The sequence below is a fragment of the Mobula birostris genome, chromosome 25 (genome assembly GCF_030028105.1).
Source record: "Mobula birostris isolate sMobBir1 chromosome 25, sMobBir1.hap1, whole genome shotgun sequence".
Classification (NCBI taxonomy): domain Eukaryota; kingdom Metazoa; phylum Chordata; class Chondrichthyes; order Myliobatiformes; family Myliobatidae; genus Mobula; species Mobula birostris.
Window position 1 is genome coordinate 54,443,846 of NC_092394.1, and position 16,491 is coordinate 54,460,336.

At 45.4% G+C, this 16,491-nt stretch overlaps 1 protein-coding gene across 3 annotated transcripts in view; it reads left to right on the forward strand.

Moving 5' to 3' along the window:
• The window catches only part of ncf1 (neutrophil cytosolic factor 1), a 110,710-nt gene that overhangs the window by 76,340 nt on the left and 17,879 nt on the right, over positions 1 to 16,491 (forward strand). For all 3 annotated transcript variants that reach the window (XM_072243671.1, XM_072243672.1, XM_072243673.1), the window contains 2 exons: positions 7,141 to 7,263; positions 13,405 to 13,512. In XM_072243671.1, coding sequence (XP_072099772.1) covers positions 7,141 to 7,263; positions 13,405 to 13,512 — 231 coding nt within the window. The remainder of the gene's footprint in view (positions 1 to 7,140; positions 7,264 to 13,404; positions 13,513 to 16,491) is intronic.

The window sequence follows — 16,491 nt, forward strand, 5'->3', positions numbered from 1 at the left end:
GCCGAGCCTAGCCTAGTTCAAGAGCCAAGTCCTGGCCTGGAGTTCCTCGTCCTGCGCTGGAGTTCCTTGCACAGCCCAGGAATTCCTCGCCCAGCCCAAGAGTACCTCACCTAGCCTGGTGCTGGAGATTCGTTGTCCTGTGCTGGAATTCCCTCGTCCTGTGCTGGAGTTCCCTCGTCCCGTGCTGGAGTTCCCTCGTCCTGTGCTGGAGATTCATTGTCCTGTGCTGGAGTTCCCTCGTCCTGTGCTGGAGATTCCTCGTCCTGTGCTGGAGTTCCCTCGTCCCGTGCTGGAGTTCCCTCGTCCTGTGCTGGAGATTCGTTGTCCTGTGCTGGAGTTCCCTCATCCTGTGCTGGAGTTCCCTCGTCCTGTGCTGGAGTTCCCTTGTCCTGTGCTGGAGTTCCCTCGTCCTGTGCTGGAGATTCCTCGTCCTGTGCTGGAGTTCCCTCGTCCTGTGCTGGAGTTCCTTCATCCAGTCCAGGAGTCCCTCGTCTAGTCCAAGCCACGTCCAAGTACCTTGTCTAGTCCAAGTCAAGTCCTAGAACCTCGTCCTGTTCAAGTCGAGGCTTTGTGTTCTCGTCCTGTCCAGGTGCCTCATCCTGTGCAGGAGTTCCACGTCCAGTCCTGTAGCCACGTCTTGTCCTCCCCTAGATCTGGGATCCGAGCCCGAGTCAAGACCCAGGTTCCGGGTCCCTGTCCAGTCTCTGGATCGGAGTCCTAGCCCAGGCTCCTGGTTCCAAGTTCCTTGTCCTGGTCCTGCTTTCCTAGTCTTAGTACTAGCCCAGGCCTGGAGTCCTTGTCTCGTCCAGGGCCTGTGTCCGTGTCCAGTGTCATTTCTTCCTGACTCCCCTTGCTTTCTTGATAAACCTTGTCCTGTTCCTAGTACTTCAGTGTCTGTATCTTGCATTTGGGTCTGCTCTCAACGCCCCCTTATGACAACTTGAGGATCAGTTCTATCCTTTCCATAACTTGAAACTTATGAAATTATGGTCACTGTCCCCGAGGTGCTCCATGACTGTCACGTCAGCAACTTTCCCCAAGTCATTTCCTACAAGGAGGTCAGTTGTAGCTCCTTCTCTACAAAGGACAGTGACATATTGCAATAGACAACTGCTCTGAACACACGTAACAAATTCTGCCCTGTCTAATCCGTTATCAATCAATATTAGTGAAGTTTATATCACCTACAGTTACAACCCTAACATATCCTAACACCCTGAAATCCAGACATATATATACTCCTATAATTCCCACTATTGGGGTCCAATAGTAGAATCCCATTAAAATGATTGCCCTTTTATTATTTTTAATTTCTACCTGTTTGACTTTACTGATGTTCCCACTGGGGATGTCATCTCTCAGTATTGCTGTGATGTTCACTAGTGCAACTACCCCTCCAATCTTACCTCCACCTCTACCATGCCTGTAGCATCTGCGCCCTGGAACACTGATCTGCCAGTCCAGACATCCCAGAACCATATTTCTGTAACAGCTGTAATTTCTTAGTCCCGTGCTCGAATTGATGCCTTGAGTTCACCTGCTTCACCTGTCAGGCATCTCACATTAACCATATAACCATTACAGCACAGAAACAGGCCATCTCGGCCCTTCTAGTCCATGCCGAACTCTTACTCTCACCTAGTCCCACCAACCTGCACTCAACCCATAACCCTCCATTCCTTTCCTGTCCATATATCTATCCAATTTAACTTTAAACGACAACATCGAACCTGCCTCAGATTAAAATAGATTTTATTTTATTTTATCTTAATAAGATGCAATGTAGTTGATCAGACTTCCCCAGTCACTGTCATAGTCATAGTCATAGTCATAGTCATACTTTATCGATCCCAGGGGGAATTGGTTTTCATTACAGTTGCACCATAAATAATTAAATAGTAATAAAATCATAAATAGTTAAATAGTAATATGTAAATTATGCCAGGAAATAAATCCAGGACCAGCCTATTGGCTCAGGGTGCCTGACCCTCCAAGGGAGGAGTTGTAAAGTTTGATGGCCACAGGCAGGAATGACTTCCTATGACGCTCTGTGCTGCATCTCGGTGGAATGAGCCTCTGGCTGAATGTGCTCCTGTGCCCACCCAGTACATTATGTAGTGGATGGGAGACATTGACCAAGATGGCATGCAACTTGGACAGCATCCTGCTTTCAGACACCACCGTCAGAGAGTCCAGTTCCATCCCCACAACATCACTGGCCTTATGAATGAGTTGGTTGATTCTGTTGGTGTCTGCTACCCTCAGCCTGCTGCCCCAGCACACAACAGCAAACATGATAGCACTGGCCACCACAGGCTCGTAGAACATCCTCAGCATCGTCCGGCAGATGTTAAAGGACCTCAGTCTCCTCAGGAAATAGAGATGGCTCTGACCCTTCTTGTAGACAGCCTCAGTGTTCTTTGACCAGTCCAGTTTATTGTCAATTCGTATCCCCAGGTATTTGTAATCCTCCACCATGTCCACACTGACCCCCTAGATGGAAACAGGGGTCACCAGTACCTTAGCTCTCCTCAGGTCTACCACCAGCTCCTTAGTCTTTTTCACATTAAGCTGCAGATAATTCTGCTCACACCATGTGACAAAGTTTCCAACCGTAGCCCTGTACTCAGCCTCATCTCCCTTGCTGATGCATCCAACTATGGCAGAGTCATCCGAAAACTTCTGAAGATGACAAGACTCTGTGCAGTAGTTGAAGTCCAAGGTGTAAATGGTGAAGAGAAAGGGAGACAAGACAGTCCCCTGTGGAGTCCCAGTGCTGCTGATCACTCTGTCCTGACCCTTCCTGTCCTGCGTAATATTCCTGGTCACTTTCCCTTTTATATTTGTCTCGGCTTTCTGATTTGCCACACTACTATTTTGGATACCATACCCTGCTGTCCTAGTTCAAATCCTCCTGAGTAGCACTAGCAAATCTTCCTGTCAGGATATTGGTTCTCCTACAAGTTGCCTCTGTCCCAGAAGAAAATGCAATGGTCCAGGTACCTTTTGAGGCAGAACAACTTTTGAAGAGAAGTAAGCTTGATAATGGCTGCATTTGGAACATAAGTATCAAACTTCAACCTCATCACCTCACACTAACCAGGCACCCAACTTTGGAAGGACGAGTCTGCCAGTCTGACCCTAATTCCCTCTTCAGTCTTTAAGGCACAGCTTGCTATAATCCTTTTTATTCAGCTAAGTTTCACCTTTATCTATCTCCCTCCTTGAGCTTTTGACTTAAGGTCTAATGATCATTCAGACTGAGCTGTTGGTGAATATTAATTCATGGAGCCAATGTTATACTGCTTATATTGGGCACTCATTCCATTTGCCTGCATTAGGACCCTTCTCTGCACCTTGAAGTGCTTCTTTGAACAGAGTAATTCTATCTGATACCTCTGGTACCACATTTCTGATATCAACTACTCTCTAAGCGAAAAAAAAGTCACCCTGAGATCCCCTTTAAATCTCCACCTCATCTTAAAACTATGCCCTTATGTTTTTGATACCCCTACCATGGGAAAAAGATCCAATCAATGACTCCAACAATTTTATATGATCAGGTAAAACTGCACCCGCCCCCCCCAGATTTCTAGGTTCCAATGTCAATAAACTCAGCCTATACAATCTCTCCTTATAACGACCATCCTCCAATCCAGTTAACATCTTAGTGAACCTTCTCCCATAAAGCTCCAGCTATCTCCCTCCTTCCTTTCATGCTGTTTTAGGACAGATCTGATAGCCCTGGGTAACAGATTGATGTGTGCTTCAAGGCAGAGGTACAGTCGACGTTTCGGGCCGAGACCCTTCGTCAGGACTAACTGAAGGAAGAGCTAGTAAGAGATTTGAAAGTGGGAGGGGGAGGGGGAGATCCAAAATGATAGGAGAAGACAGGAGGGGAGGGATGGAGCCAAGACTTGTTCAGGTGATTGGCAAAAGGGATATGAGAGAATCATGGGACAGGAGGTCCGGGGAGAAAGACAAGTGGGGGGGGGGGAACCAGAGGATGGGCAAGGGGTATAGTCAGAGGAACAGAGGGTCAGATGCTGCCTGATGTGCTGAGTTCCTCCAGCAATTTTGTGTGCATTTCTTTGTCTTTCATGTTCTTCTCCTTGGTGAAGTATTCATTTAGGACTAAGCCCACATCCTCAGGCTCCACACCAATTACCTTTTTAGTCTTGGAGGGGACCCAGTTGTTCTCCAAGTAGAATCATGGAGTCATAGAACATGGAAAAAGGCCCTTTGGCCCAACTGGTCCATGCTGATTGAGATTCCCATCTGAGCTCATGTCATTTGTCCATATTCCTCTGAAGCAGGGATTCCCAACCGGGGGTCTATGGACCTCCTGCTTAATAGTGTTGGTCCATGGCATTAAGAAGTTTGGGAGCCCCTGCTCTAAAGCTTTCCTATCCACGTATCTGTTCAAGTACCTTATGGCTTGTCATGCGAAGAGCGTTCGTTGCCTCTGGGTCTGTATTCACTGGAATTCAGAAGAACGTGTCACCAGGTTCGGATATGGCCCAAGTGCGGAGTGAGAGACACTGAAGCAGGTCAATAGTTCACAAAACTTTAACGCAAACAGTGTTAAAGGGAAAATAAAACAATAAACGCTAGGCCAAGCAGGGTCATTGACTAAAACACTCAAATGGAAAACAAAGCCTACACCTGCAGCTGAAAAGAACAACTAAGAATAAAACAAACACCTCAAGTCTTCAGAGTCAGTTGACTTGACAATCCAATTTCTCAAGCAAGGTGGAATGCAGATAACGAAGCGTAGCTATGTCCAAGTCTCGATAAATACTATGACGGAATCAATGGAGTTAAATACTATCATAATTAAATAATAATTAGCTGTCACGTGCATATTCAGGAGTGCAATTGCCTTCTCTGCTGTGCTGCCGAATCTGTGGTTGTGACAAGGCCCCACTCTATAGGCGCAGCCCCTGAGGCGCACAGACCTGCGTCCACTGGAAGTCCCAGATGAGGGAATTGTCCAAAATGTCCTTCAGTGATGCTGGTAGACAAGTGCCATGGTGTACACTGCCAATAACGGAGCCAAAGACTTCCATGTAGAGACAGAAACAAGAGCTTAGACAGAGGTAGCTCGACCAAGTGATACTGTGAGACGGATCACTCTCAAAGTGAGGACTCTCCGATTGGAGCTAATCAGGCATCTGTTTCAACAATAAAACTAACACAGAATCCCTGAGCCTGTCAAAATAAACTTAACAAACTTAAACAGAAAGCGCCAGGAAACCGCATTACAAAGAGTGAATCGCTTGATAAAAACACAAAGAACTCTTAAACTATTAATAACTGTCGTTAAGCATCAATTAACCATTTCAGGTACTCTAAAAACCTTAGAGCCCAATGCTCTGATGTCCGGCACAGGCCTGAAGAAGTCACTACAGGACCCCCTTCCCTATAGCTGGCACTTGATGGCCCTGGAAGACCCGAAAACTCAAGATCCCGGGAAGACTCGAGAGACCTGGGGAACTTGAGAGGGAGGCATGGGGAACTCGAGAGGCAAGGAGACTTGGGGATCCAGAGAGACTGAGAGACCTGGGAATCCTGAGAGACGGAGAGACCTGGGAACCTCGAGTGAGATCAAGAAGGGTGGCTTGGGAGTCCTCGAAATGGGGAGGAATTGAAAAACCCTAAACACATTGAATAAGCCTTGGAAACAATGGGAAAAATAAAAACCTTGGGAACATAGAGAAAAGTCCTTGGGATACATTGACAACATGAAAATTGAAACCTACAGAAGGAACCTTTTCAAATCTTGCTCACAATGTTTTATCTTTTGCAATGTTTTCCAGAGGGTATTAGGATATACTCTCAATTTTACAGATCAAGACAGCACAGACAGGTTTCTTCCATCGCGAAGCTAGCTGGTTCTCTGTAGATCTGTTTAATTTGCTACATGAAAGTTCAATTTTTCCAGTCTGTACCATGACTTTCATCAAGAGGTTGACAGGGTTACTTTACTTGTGTATTTGCACACTCCAGCCAGGGATCAGCTTTTGGAGTAGGGCTCTTCCAGAATTTACACTATTGACTTGAATGATGATTTGTTGAATCAATTGATAAGCTTGCTCGAAGCGCTCATTTGTTGTGCAGACCTGAGTCACGGGACCACAACGCTGGGAACCTGGGTACTTGTGACTTGAAAAGCGTGGAATGGATACCGGAGAAACTCAATGTAGACTAGAGAAGCTCAGTATGTAGACTGAGGATTCTCGGAATGTAGAGTCAGGACATACACTGAGAATAGAAGGCACCCTCTCCTCAAGCCACCAATGTCAAAACATCACTGTTCAAACTTTGCTGGATCCTTCTGTCATGATGGAGACAGAAACAAAAGGAATTCCATCGGAACATTGTTGCCTCGACGAATCACTCTTACCGATGAATCTTAGGGCCAAGGTCAGCTGCTGTCTCTCTGCTGGGTCCATCTTTGTGTGGTTGAGACTTGCTGTCACTCCAATGAAAAATGTACCAATCTACTCAATCTCTCATCCTTGAGTCTCAGGAACATCCTTGTTTATCTCCTCTGTACTATTTTCAGTTTAATGGCATCTTGCCTAAGCAGAGTGACTAAAAATGAATGCAATATTCCAAGTTTGACTTCACCAACATAACATTCTGACTTTTATACTCAATGAAAGCTTAAAGCCTTATTCACCATCCCGTCTACCTGCAAATGCTACTCTTAGGGAAACCTGTATTTGCATTCCTATGTTTCTCTGTTCCACAACACTCACCAGGTCCCTATTGTGAAAATCCTACTTTGTTTGATCTCCCAAAATGCAACACATCTGTCAAAGAACAACATGCTGGATGGTGATATTTATTTAATCGCTACATAGGAACAGCAAAAGGCACACAGCCCACACATGATGCAACAAGGTTTCAGGGTAACTAAAACACTGAGTGTACTGCTCGTGCAAAACTGAATGGCCCACACCTGCTCGTCTGTTTCCAGATTTCTACACGTGTTTCCATTCAAGTAAGACTGTTAGAACCTATACTAGAAAGAGTGTACATGGAACCCAAACAACCTGTACATAAATTAAAATATACCTGATTGTTTGCTTGGTTTGGCCAGTGCTCTGTATTAACCTTGTTCTTTCTTACTAGAAATCACAGGACCAATGTTGCTGCAAACATATCGCTCAATTGCAGATTATCGGAAGAATTCCAAGTATGAAATGAGCATCCAGACTGGGGATGTTGTCGAGATTGTGGAAAAACATGAAAATGGTAAGAAGATCCTCTTCCTCAAAGAAACACAAATGCTCCCTGTGAATCCTCAGTAAGACACGACTGTACCTACTCTGACTCAGTCTCCTCCCTTACCACCATTTGGTGACCTAAACAGTCTTTCTAAGTGAGGCAGCATTTCACAGTGGCATTTATTGCATCCAGTGCTCCCAGGATGGCCTCTTCTACTTCAGTGAGATCCAGCTCAGACTGGAGGACCACTTTATCAATCATTTTGCTTCATCTGCTGTAACAGCCAGGATCTCCCAGTGGCCATTCATTTTAATTCTACTTCCTATTCCCATACCATCGTGTCTCCCCCAGGTCCTCTTTTACTGTCACAGTGAGGCTAGATACAGATTGGAGGAGCAATACTTCATATTCTTGGGAGTTTCCGACCTGATGGTATTAACATTAATTTTTCTAACTTTTCAAATTGAAGTTCAAGTTTATTGTCATCGAGCTGTACACACGTATACAGCTCAATGAATCAATATTCTGCTGGGACCAAGGTGGAAAACACAGTTTGTCTCACATACAGCACATAAAATAATATTCTCACAATAATATTAACAGAATTTGGTAACCTCTCCCTTCAGTATAACCTTTATTTTCCCTCATCCCTGTGGCCCTATTACCCCGCTCTTTCCATCCCCCACCCTCACAACCTGCCCATTACCCACACCTTTCCCCTTCTGCTTCCCTCCCACTTCCCTTTATTCCATGATCTACAGTCCTCTCCTATCAGATTCCTTCTTTTGCCCTTTTTGCTCTTCCATCTATCACCTCTCAGCTTCTCACTTTATTTATTTTGCCCCCCTCATCAGGATTCACACATCTACCAGCAGGTAGCTCATGCTCCCCCTTCCCCCACCAATTTATTCTGTCCTCTGACCTCCTTCCTTTCCAGTCCTGGTGAAGGGTTTGTCCTTTCGTAGATGCTGCCTGACATGCTGAACTCCTTTGGCATTTTGGGTGTGTTGCTCCACATTTCCAGGATTATTAGTCTTTCTTGTGTTAGCCAGTGTACTGTTGTCCCTGCTTTTATCTCTGCCGGGAGCCAGCTTTTGTCAGAGATGACTCTGATGTCTTTGTGCTGCCCCAAGATTTGTGTGGCTTCCTGTCGAAGGATGTAACTCTGCGGAAGCTGCAGGAAGATGGAGGATTCCCAGTTCCCACCTTAACATCCAACAGTCACCACTGAAGACAGACCTAAGATGAGCTTGTTTCAGAAATTCATTTACAATTGGAAGGTCTGGGGAGCATGAAGAACAGGAATGGAAAGGGCGTATCGTGGTGTTTTAAATGTAGCTGAGCCTGCATTTTGATTTTTTTGTGAAACAGTTAAATAGTTTTGAAGCTAAAAGGATCTTATAAATAAATTTTATCTGCAAATAATATTGAGTAGCTAGCCTTTTTGTGTGGTGTCACCCTACATCTTGAGGAAAGTTAGTCAGAGAAGGAGCTTTTCTTTTTGAAGCAAAGGAAGGTGAGAGGTGATTTGAGCCAGGTGTATAGGTACAGCGGATAGCCAATACCTTTTCCCAGTAGACATCCTTTTATGGTGACTGGAGGAAAGCTTAAGGGAAATACCAGAAGTAAGATATTTTTACACAGCATGGTAGATGCTTGGAATGCACTGACAGATGTGGTGATGTGGTGATACATTAAGGGACTTCTATAGTTATGGGCTGTGCAGGAGGTGTAGACTAGATAGGTTTATAGAGGTCAGCACAACACTGTGGGCTGAAGAATCTGTATTATGCTGTAGTATGTTCTATATTCTATTGATTGGATGACCCGCAGGAAGAGGAAGGAATGGAGGCAGGTGGTGATGGAATGCTTACAGTGCATCCCACCCCAAAACTGCCTCTCTATTTTGGGAACTGGTGGGGTGAGTGTCGGTCTGGATCTAGATGGAGCCAAGATGATAGCAACTGGGGAAGGCTGAGCTTCGCAGAAGGATGGGAAGTGGAGCGAGGTCCAAGAGTAACAGAAGTAGGAGAACTGCTAGTGACAACAATAGATAGTTGCTTCATAGGTGTAGGTGTGAATCTGGAATGGGTCACCTTCTTGGTGGCAGGCTCAGGAATATTGAAGGAGGCGGGTAAAATATCCAGAAATTATGTTCCATAATGATACATAGAAAATAGAAACATAGAAAATAGGTGCAGGAGTAGGCCATTCGGCCCTTCGAGCCTGCACCGCCATTTATTATGATCATGGCTGATCATCCAACTCAGAACCCCGCCCCAGCCTTCCCTCCATACCCCCTGACCCCCGTAGCCACAAGGGCCATATCTAGCTCCCTCTTAAATATAGCCAATGAACTGGCCTCAACTGTTTCACGTGGCAGAGAATTCCACAGATTCACCACTCTCTGTGTGAAGAAGTTTTTCCTAATCTCGATCCTAAAAGGCTTCCCCTCTATCCTCAAACTGTGACCCCTCGTTCTGGACTTCCCCAACATCGGGAACAATCTTCCTGCATCTAGCCTGTCCAATCCCTTTAGGATCTTATATGTTTCAATCAGATCCCCCCTCAATCTTCTAAATTCCAACGAGTACAAGCCCAGTTCATCCAGTCTTTCTTCATATGAAAGTCCTGCCATCCCAGGAATCAATCTGGTGAACCTTCTTTGTACTCCCTCTATGGCAAGGATGTCTTTCCTCAGATTAGGGGACCAAAACTGCACACAATGCTCCAGATATGGGTGAAAGGAGGGATGAGGTCCTGCAAAGTAAATTTAGGGAGCTAGATCCCTAAATTAGGGATTAAGGAGTTGTTCTCTTAGGATTACTTCCAGTGGGCATGTACTAGCTTGTCCAAGAATATGATAAGGAGTGGTGCGGGTGAGGGAAGCTTCTAACTTCTGTATCACTGAAATATTCCTGGGTATGTGTGAGTTGTCCAAGCAGGACAGGTTCACCTGAATTGAACAATGGATCTTAAGACCATAAGACGCAGGAGCAGAATTAGGCCATTAAGCCAATTAAGTCCGCTCTGCCATTTCATCATGGCTGATCCTGGATCCCATTCACCCCATACACCCGCTCTCTCACCATATCCCTCGATGCCCTGACCTATCAGGAATTTCCCTTCGGCTTTAAATATACCCACTCACCTGGCCTCCACAAAGTCTGTGGCAGACCATTCCAGAGATTCATCACCCTTTGGCTAAAAGAATCCCTCCATACTTCCTTTCTAAAATATCACCCCTCACTTTTGAGGCTGTACCCTCTAGTTTTGGATACCCCTACCAGAGCAAACACCCACTCCACATCCATCTTAACTAGCCCTTTCAACAGTTGGTTAGGGTTCAATGAGATCCCCATGCATTCTTCTAAATTCCAGCGAGTACAGGCCCAAAGCTGCCAAACTTTCCTCATACATTAAGTACATTAACCCTTGGTAATTTCTACATTAAGTACATGTTTGGCACAGCATTGTGATCTGCAGGGCCTGTATTGTGCTGTAGGTTTTCTATGTTTCCATGATTGGTATGTGTTCCTTCGTCTTACCCTTCCTGAAGTCCACAATCTGCTCTTTTGTCTTACTATTACGGAGTGGCAGGTTGTTGCTGTGGCACCACTTCACTAGTTGGATATCTCACTCCTGTACACCCTCTCGTCACCATCTGAGATTCTACCTATGGTTGTATTGTCAGTAAATTTATAGATGGTATTTGAGCTATGCCTAGCCACACAGTCATGTGTATATAGAGTAGAGCAATGGGCTAAGTACGCACCCCTGAGGTGCGCCAATGTTGATTGACAGTGAGGAGACGATGTTATCACCAATCCGCACAAATTGTGGTCTTCTGGTTAGGAAGTCGAGGATCCAATTTCAGAGGGAGGTACAGAGGCCCAGGTTCTGCAACTTCTCAATCAGGATTGTGGGAATGATGGTATTAAATGTTGAGGAACAGCATCTTGAGATAGGTGTTTGTGTTGTGCAGGCGGCCTAAAGCCATGTGGAGAGCCATTGAGATTGTGTCTGCCATTGACCTATTGTGACGATAGACAAATTGCAATGTGTCCAGGTACTTGCTGAGGCAGGAGTTCAGTCTAGTCATGACCAACCTCTCAAAGCATTTCCAATCCTCAACACTCATAAATCACCTTTTTCACTCCTCAAAAACCTTGTTCAAGTTAGTAAGCCATGACCTGCCTTGCATAAAGCCATTCTGACTGCCCCTAATTTGGTCATGCTCTTCCAAATGCTCAAAAATCCTATCTCTAAAATTCTTGTCTAAAAGCTTTTCTATTACTGACTTGAGTCTAGGGTTTACAGAGTTATTCCTATTACTCTTTTCACTCACCAGTCCTCCGTGGTCTCACCTGTGGTTAGAAAACATGGATACCATGGTCAAGGCCCTAGCAATCTCATCTCTTGCCTCTCTCATTGACCATCAGGCTCTAGGGACTTAACCACCTTAATTTTCTTTATTTCTACCCCTTTATTTACCTCAAAATGCCACAGCATATAAGCATGATGCACACTGATCTGACTATCCTTCCGTGTTCTATTTCTGGCCTCAATAGCATGTGACAACGGCAGCAACCCTGAGTTCAGAACACTGGAGGTCCTGCCCTTTAACCTAGCACATAATTCTCTGATCTTACTTTGTAGGACCTCATCAACCTTCGCGCCTGTGCCACTGCTACTGGTGTGGAACACAACCTCAGGCTGCTCACCCTCCCCCTTAAGGATGCTTTGGACTCAGACAGAGATGTTCCTGGTCTGGCACCTGGGAGGCAATGTACCATCTGGGAATCTCATTCTCGTCCACAGAACCTCCTGTCTGTTCCCATAACCAATGAATCCCTATCACTACTGCTCACCTCTTCCCTTCTAAGTCACAGAGCCAGACTCAATGCCAGAGACCTGGCTGCTGTGACTTTCTCTGCTAGATCATCCCCAACCCCCCCAGAAGCATCCAAGGGGAAAGGCTATCTAAATTGGAGGGGGACTGTAATTGGTTAGGTTGATCAGAGCCAAATGACCCAAATCAATTTGAGTGATCAGGAAATGCAGTAATAAGCATACAAGTACAACAAAGTAACTTAAGCCTAATTTATTATCATATAACAGAGAGCACAAATAAACCACGCTAAATGTTAGTAAGTTAAAAAAAATTCCACAAAGATTTCAGGGCTCACGATTCTCAGCTGCGACTTGATTGTTGTCATTGTCAGAGGAACTCCAAATTCCGACACGTGAAATCTCCCTGGGCCCATCTTAGGGGGTCTTTGGTCCAGGTGAAGTCCCAAGATCTGAGAGAGAGGTTCCTCGATAAATAGAGGGTTCAATCCACAAGCATTGAGAGACACACTGAGACAGATAAATTTTTTGGTCTTTTGATCTCATGACACTAATGAATCCAGAGGCGATTAGCAAACACTTAAACATATCGGGTAAGAATCCAAGCAACACATACAAAATGCAGAGGAGCTCAGCAGGCCAGGCTGCATCTATGGAAAAGAATAAACAGCTGACATTTCAGACCAAGACCCTTCATCAGGACTCGTGAAGGGTCTTGGGCCGAGATGTTGTCTCTACTTTTTTTCCACAGATGCTGCCTGGCCTGCTGAGTTCCTCCAGCATTTTGTATGTGTTGCTTGGATTTCCAGCATCTGCAGATTTTCTAGTGTAAGCATACAACCACTATGCAGACTTTCATCTAATATTTGTACAAAATTTAATCCATCACAACACAGGGACATGTATCTTTGAGATCCTGCTTTTTGGCCTCTTGCCTGACTCCCTATACTCACAATGCAGACCCTCATTCCCCTTGTCTACCCAAGTTGCTGGTGCCAATGTGCACCATGGCCTCTGGCTGCTCACTCTCTCCCTTAAGAATATCTTACAACTGCTCAGAGACATCCTAGATCCTGGCGCCTAGTAGGAAACACACCATCACATCTTAGGACCACAGAAACTCTTGTCAGCCCCCCAGCTACCAGGTCTCCTATCACCATTGCCCTGTCTGCCTTCACCCTTCCATGCTGAGCTTCGGATTTGGTCAAGGTGCCACTAACCTGGTTGCTGCAGGAGCATCCACATGGGTGTGCTTGTTGCTGAGTGAGCAACTGAGTGTTCATTGGGCACTGAACCTGTAACTGTTCTCCGGTGCAGGCTGGTGGTTCTGTCAGATGGAAGGACGGAGGGGCTGGCTGCCGGCAGCATTCCTGGAGCCCTTGGATAGTCCTGACGAGATTGAGGAGCAGGAGCCCAACTATGAAGGTGAGAGTGTGATCCGCCTGTGCATAACGTGAGCTGGTGCACTATAGGGCAGGCCCGTGTGGCCCAGCAGCCTCAGCCTCAAGCCATAGCAAGCCACAACTGAGGCAATGCACTGAACAGCCACAGCCCTCGTCACCTAGGTCACGCTGGGCCTGCGGGAGGGCAAGGGTAAGGGTTTGTAAAAGATCAGCTGCAGCCTGTGCAGAGGAATGTGCTGTTATGCACCACCTTAAGGCTGTGTGGAGAGGACTTGTGTATACAGCAGCCTGAGCATATGTGGTAACCTGGCTCGAGCCCATACAGTGATGACCTGTGTATTATAGATCTGTGTAATACATTAGCTGAGCTGTATAAGACGGGTGTGTAAAACATCAACGTGAGTCTGCGTAGAGTGGGGCCTAGAGTTATACAGTATGGAAAAAGAGTCTTCACTTCTCCATGTCCATGTACGTCTCTGCATCGGTCCCACTTACCCATAGGTCCTCTGGTCTATGGCCCTCCATGTCTTTGTGAGACAAGGCGCTACTTAAATATAATGAATTTCTCTGCCTGCACCACCTTCTCAGGCAGTCACTCTCAGTGAAATTTCCCATTCCGATTCCTCTAAACCTCTCACCTCTCACCTGAGACATTGCTGGAAGAATATTTCACTATACTCTGTCTATCCCCCTTTAATTTATATCTTTTAGCCTCCTTCAGCCAGTGAAAATAAGCCAAGATAATCCAATCTCTCTTTGTGACAAGAAATATTCCAATTCTGGTGAATCACCTCTGCTCCCTCTCCAGTATAATCTCACCCCGCCCCCCCCGCATGGTGTAGCGACCAGAATTGCATTCAGTTGTAAGACCAAAAGTCGCAGGAGCTGAATTAGGCCATTTGGCTCAGCAAGACTACTCTGCCATTCAATCACGGCTGATCCTTTTTTCACCTCTTCAACCCCATTACCCGGCTTTCTCCCCGTAACCTTTGATGTTCAGTCATTTAGTTCAGTCTGACTCTTCGTGATCTTGTGGACCACAGGGTTCATAGGGTTTTCATGGCAAGATACGGAAGTAGATTGCCAGGCCTTTCCTCCACATCCTTGGGCTCCACAGCTGCTTGTGGTAACAAATTCCACAAGTTCACCACCCTCTGGCTAACAAAATGTCTCTGCTTCTCTGTTTTAAATGGATGCCCCTTTAACCTGAGGCTGTGCCCTCTTGTCCTGGACTCCCTACACCATGGGGAACATACTGTCCACATCTATTCTGTCTAGGCCTTTCAACATTCAACAGATCCCCCTCATTCTTCTAACTTCCAGTGAGTACAGACCTGGAGCCATCAAATGTTCCTTGTATAGTAATCCTTGCATTTCTGGAATCGTCCTCATGAACTTTCTCTGGAACCTCTCAAATGCCAGTATATCCTTTCTAAGATGAGGGGCCAAAACTGTTCACAAAACTCAAGGTGTGGCTTCAGCATCACATCCCCGTTCTTGTATTCAAGAACTCTTAAATGAAAGCTAACATTGCATTTGCCTTCCTCACCACCAGCTCTACCTGCAAGTTAACCTTTAGGGTGTTCTGCACAAGGACTCCCAAGTCCCTTTGCATCTCAGATTTTTGGATTTTCTCCCCGTTTAGGAAATAATCTGCACATTTATTTCTACTACCCAAGTGCACGACCATGTATTTTTGAATGTTGTATTTAACTTGCCACTTGTCATGTGTTGGCTTGCTCTTTGCCGTTTGTGCAATTTGTTCTTTTGTTGTGTGTTTTGGGTATTTGATGTTTTTTAAAAATGGGTTCCAAGGTGTTTCTTTGTTTCAAGGATGCCTGTGGGAGGACAAATCTCAGAGGTGTACTCTGTGTCCACACTTTGAAAATAAATGTACTCTGAATCTTCCAGGTGTATACAGTGAGACAGTGATCGGGTTTATTCCGAGCAAATGCAAAGTGTTGCATAAGGAAGGTCAAGTGTGAAGGGATATAATAAATTGCAAGACCCTTAACAGCACTATTGTACAGATGGGTCTTGAGTTCCAAGTCCATAGCTCATTGAAGGTGGCCAGGTAAATAGATAGAGTGGTAAAGAAGATGTGCTTGCCTTCATTAGTCATGGCATTGAGTATAAGAATCAGGCAGTCATGTTGTCCTATGTAACTTAGTTGAAATTTGGAATATTGTGTACAGTTCTGTCTGTCCCATTACAGGAAGGATGTGGAGACAGTGGAGAGGATACAGAGCAGGTTTTACGAGTATACTGCCTGGATTAAATGGAACAAATTTGGGCTGTTTTCTCTGAAGGGAAGACCTGATAATTATAAAAGGTAGAGTGCTCTGAGGATCTTTTTACCAAGATCAAAGTGTCAGGTACCAGAGGCCATGCACTCAAGTTGAGAGGGGGAAGTTTAAAAGAGGCAAGGTTTTTACGCAGAGTGGTGGAAGCCTGGAATGGGCTGCCGGGGTGGTGGTAGAGGCAGGTATAATAGAGGTGTTTAAATAGCTTTTATATCAACATGTGAATACGCAGGGAATTGAGGGATACAGATCATCTACAGAGAGGAGAGATTTAGTTTAACTTGGCATTCTCAGTTTTACAAGCCTCTGCTCATTGGATGCTGTTGAATCTAAAAACCAGCTTCTGCCAACCTAATTCTACCTGCCCCTGCCTTATGTGATTGAAATAGGCCTTCCCCAAATTTAGGACGAAAGCTTGACGGCCATCCTTATTCTATCAATAACAACTTTAAAACTGACTGAATTCTGACAACTGTTCCCAAAATGCTCCCTTGCTGAAATTCCCACTCTTGCCCAGCTTATTTCCCAAGATGAAATCCAGTGGAGACCCTTCTCTTCTCAGACTATCTACATACTGACTCAAAAACAATACCTCTGGGTCCACCTTATAAATGTTATCCCACCTAATCCCTTTGTGTTAAGGCTCAAGGGAATTAAAATCCTCCATGACCAAAATCTCTGTCAGTGTACCTGCTCCT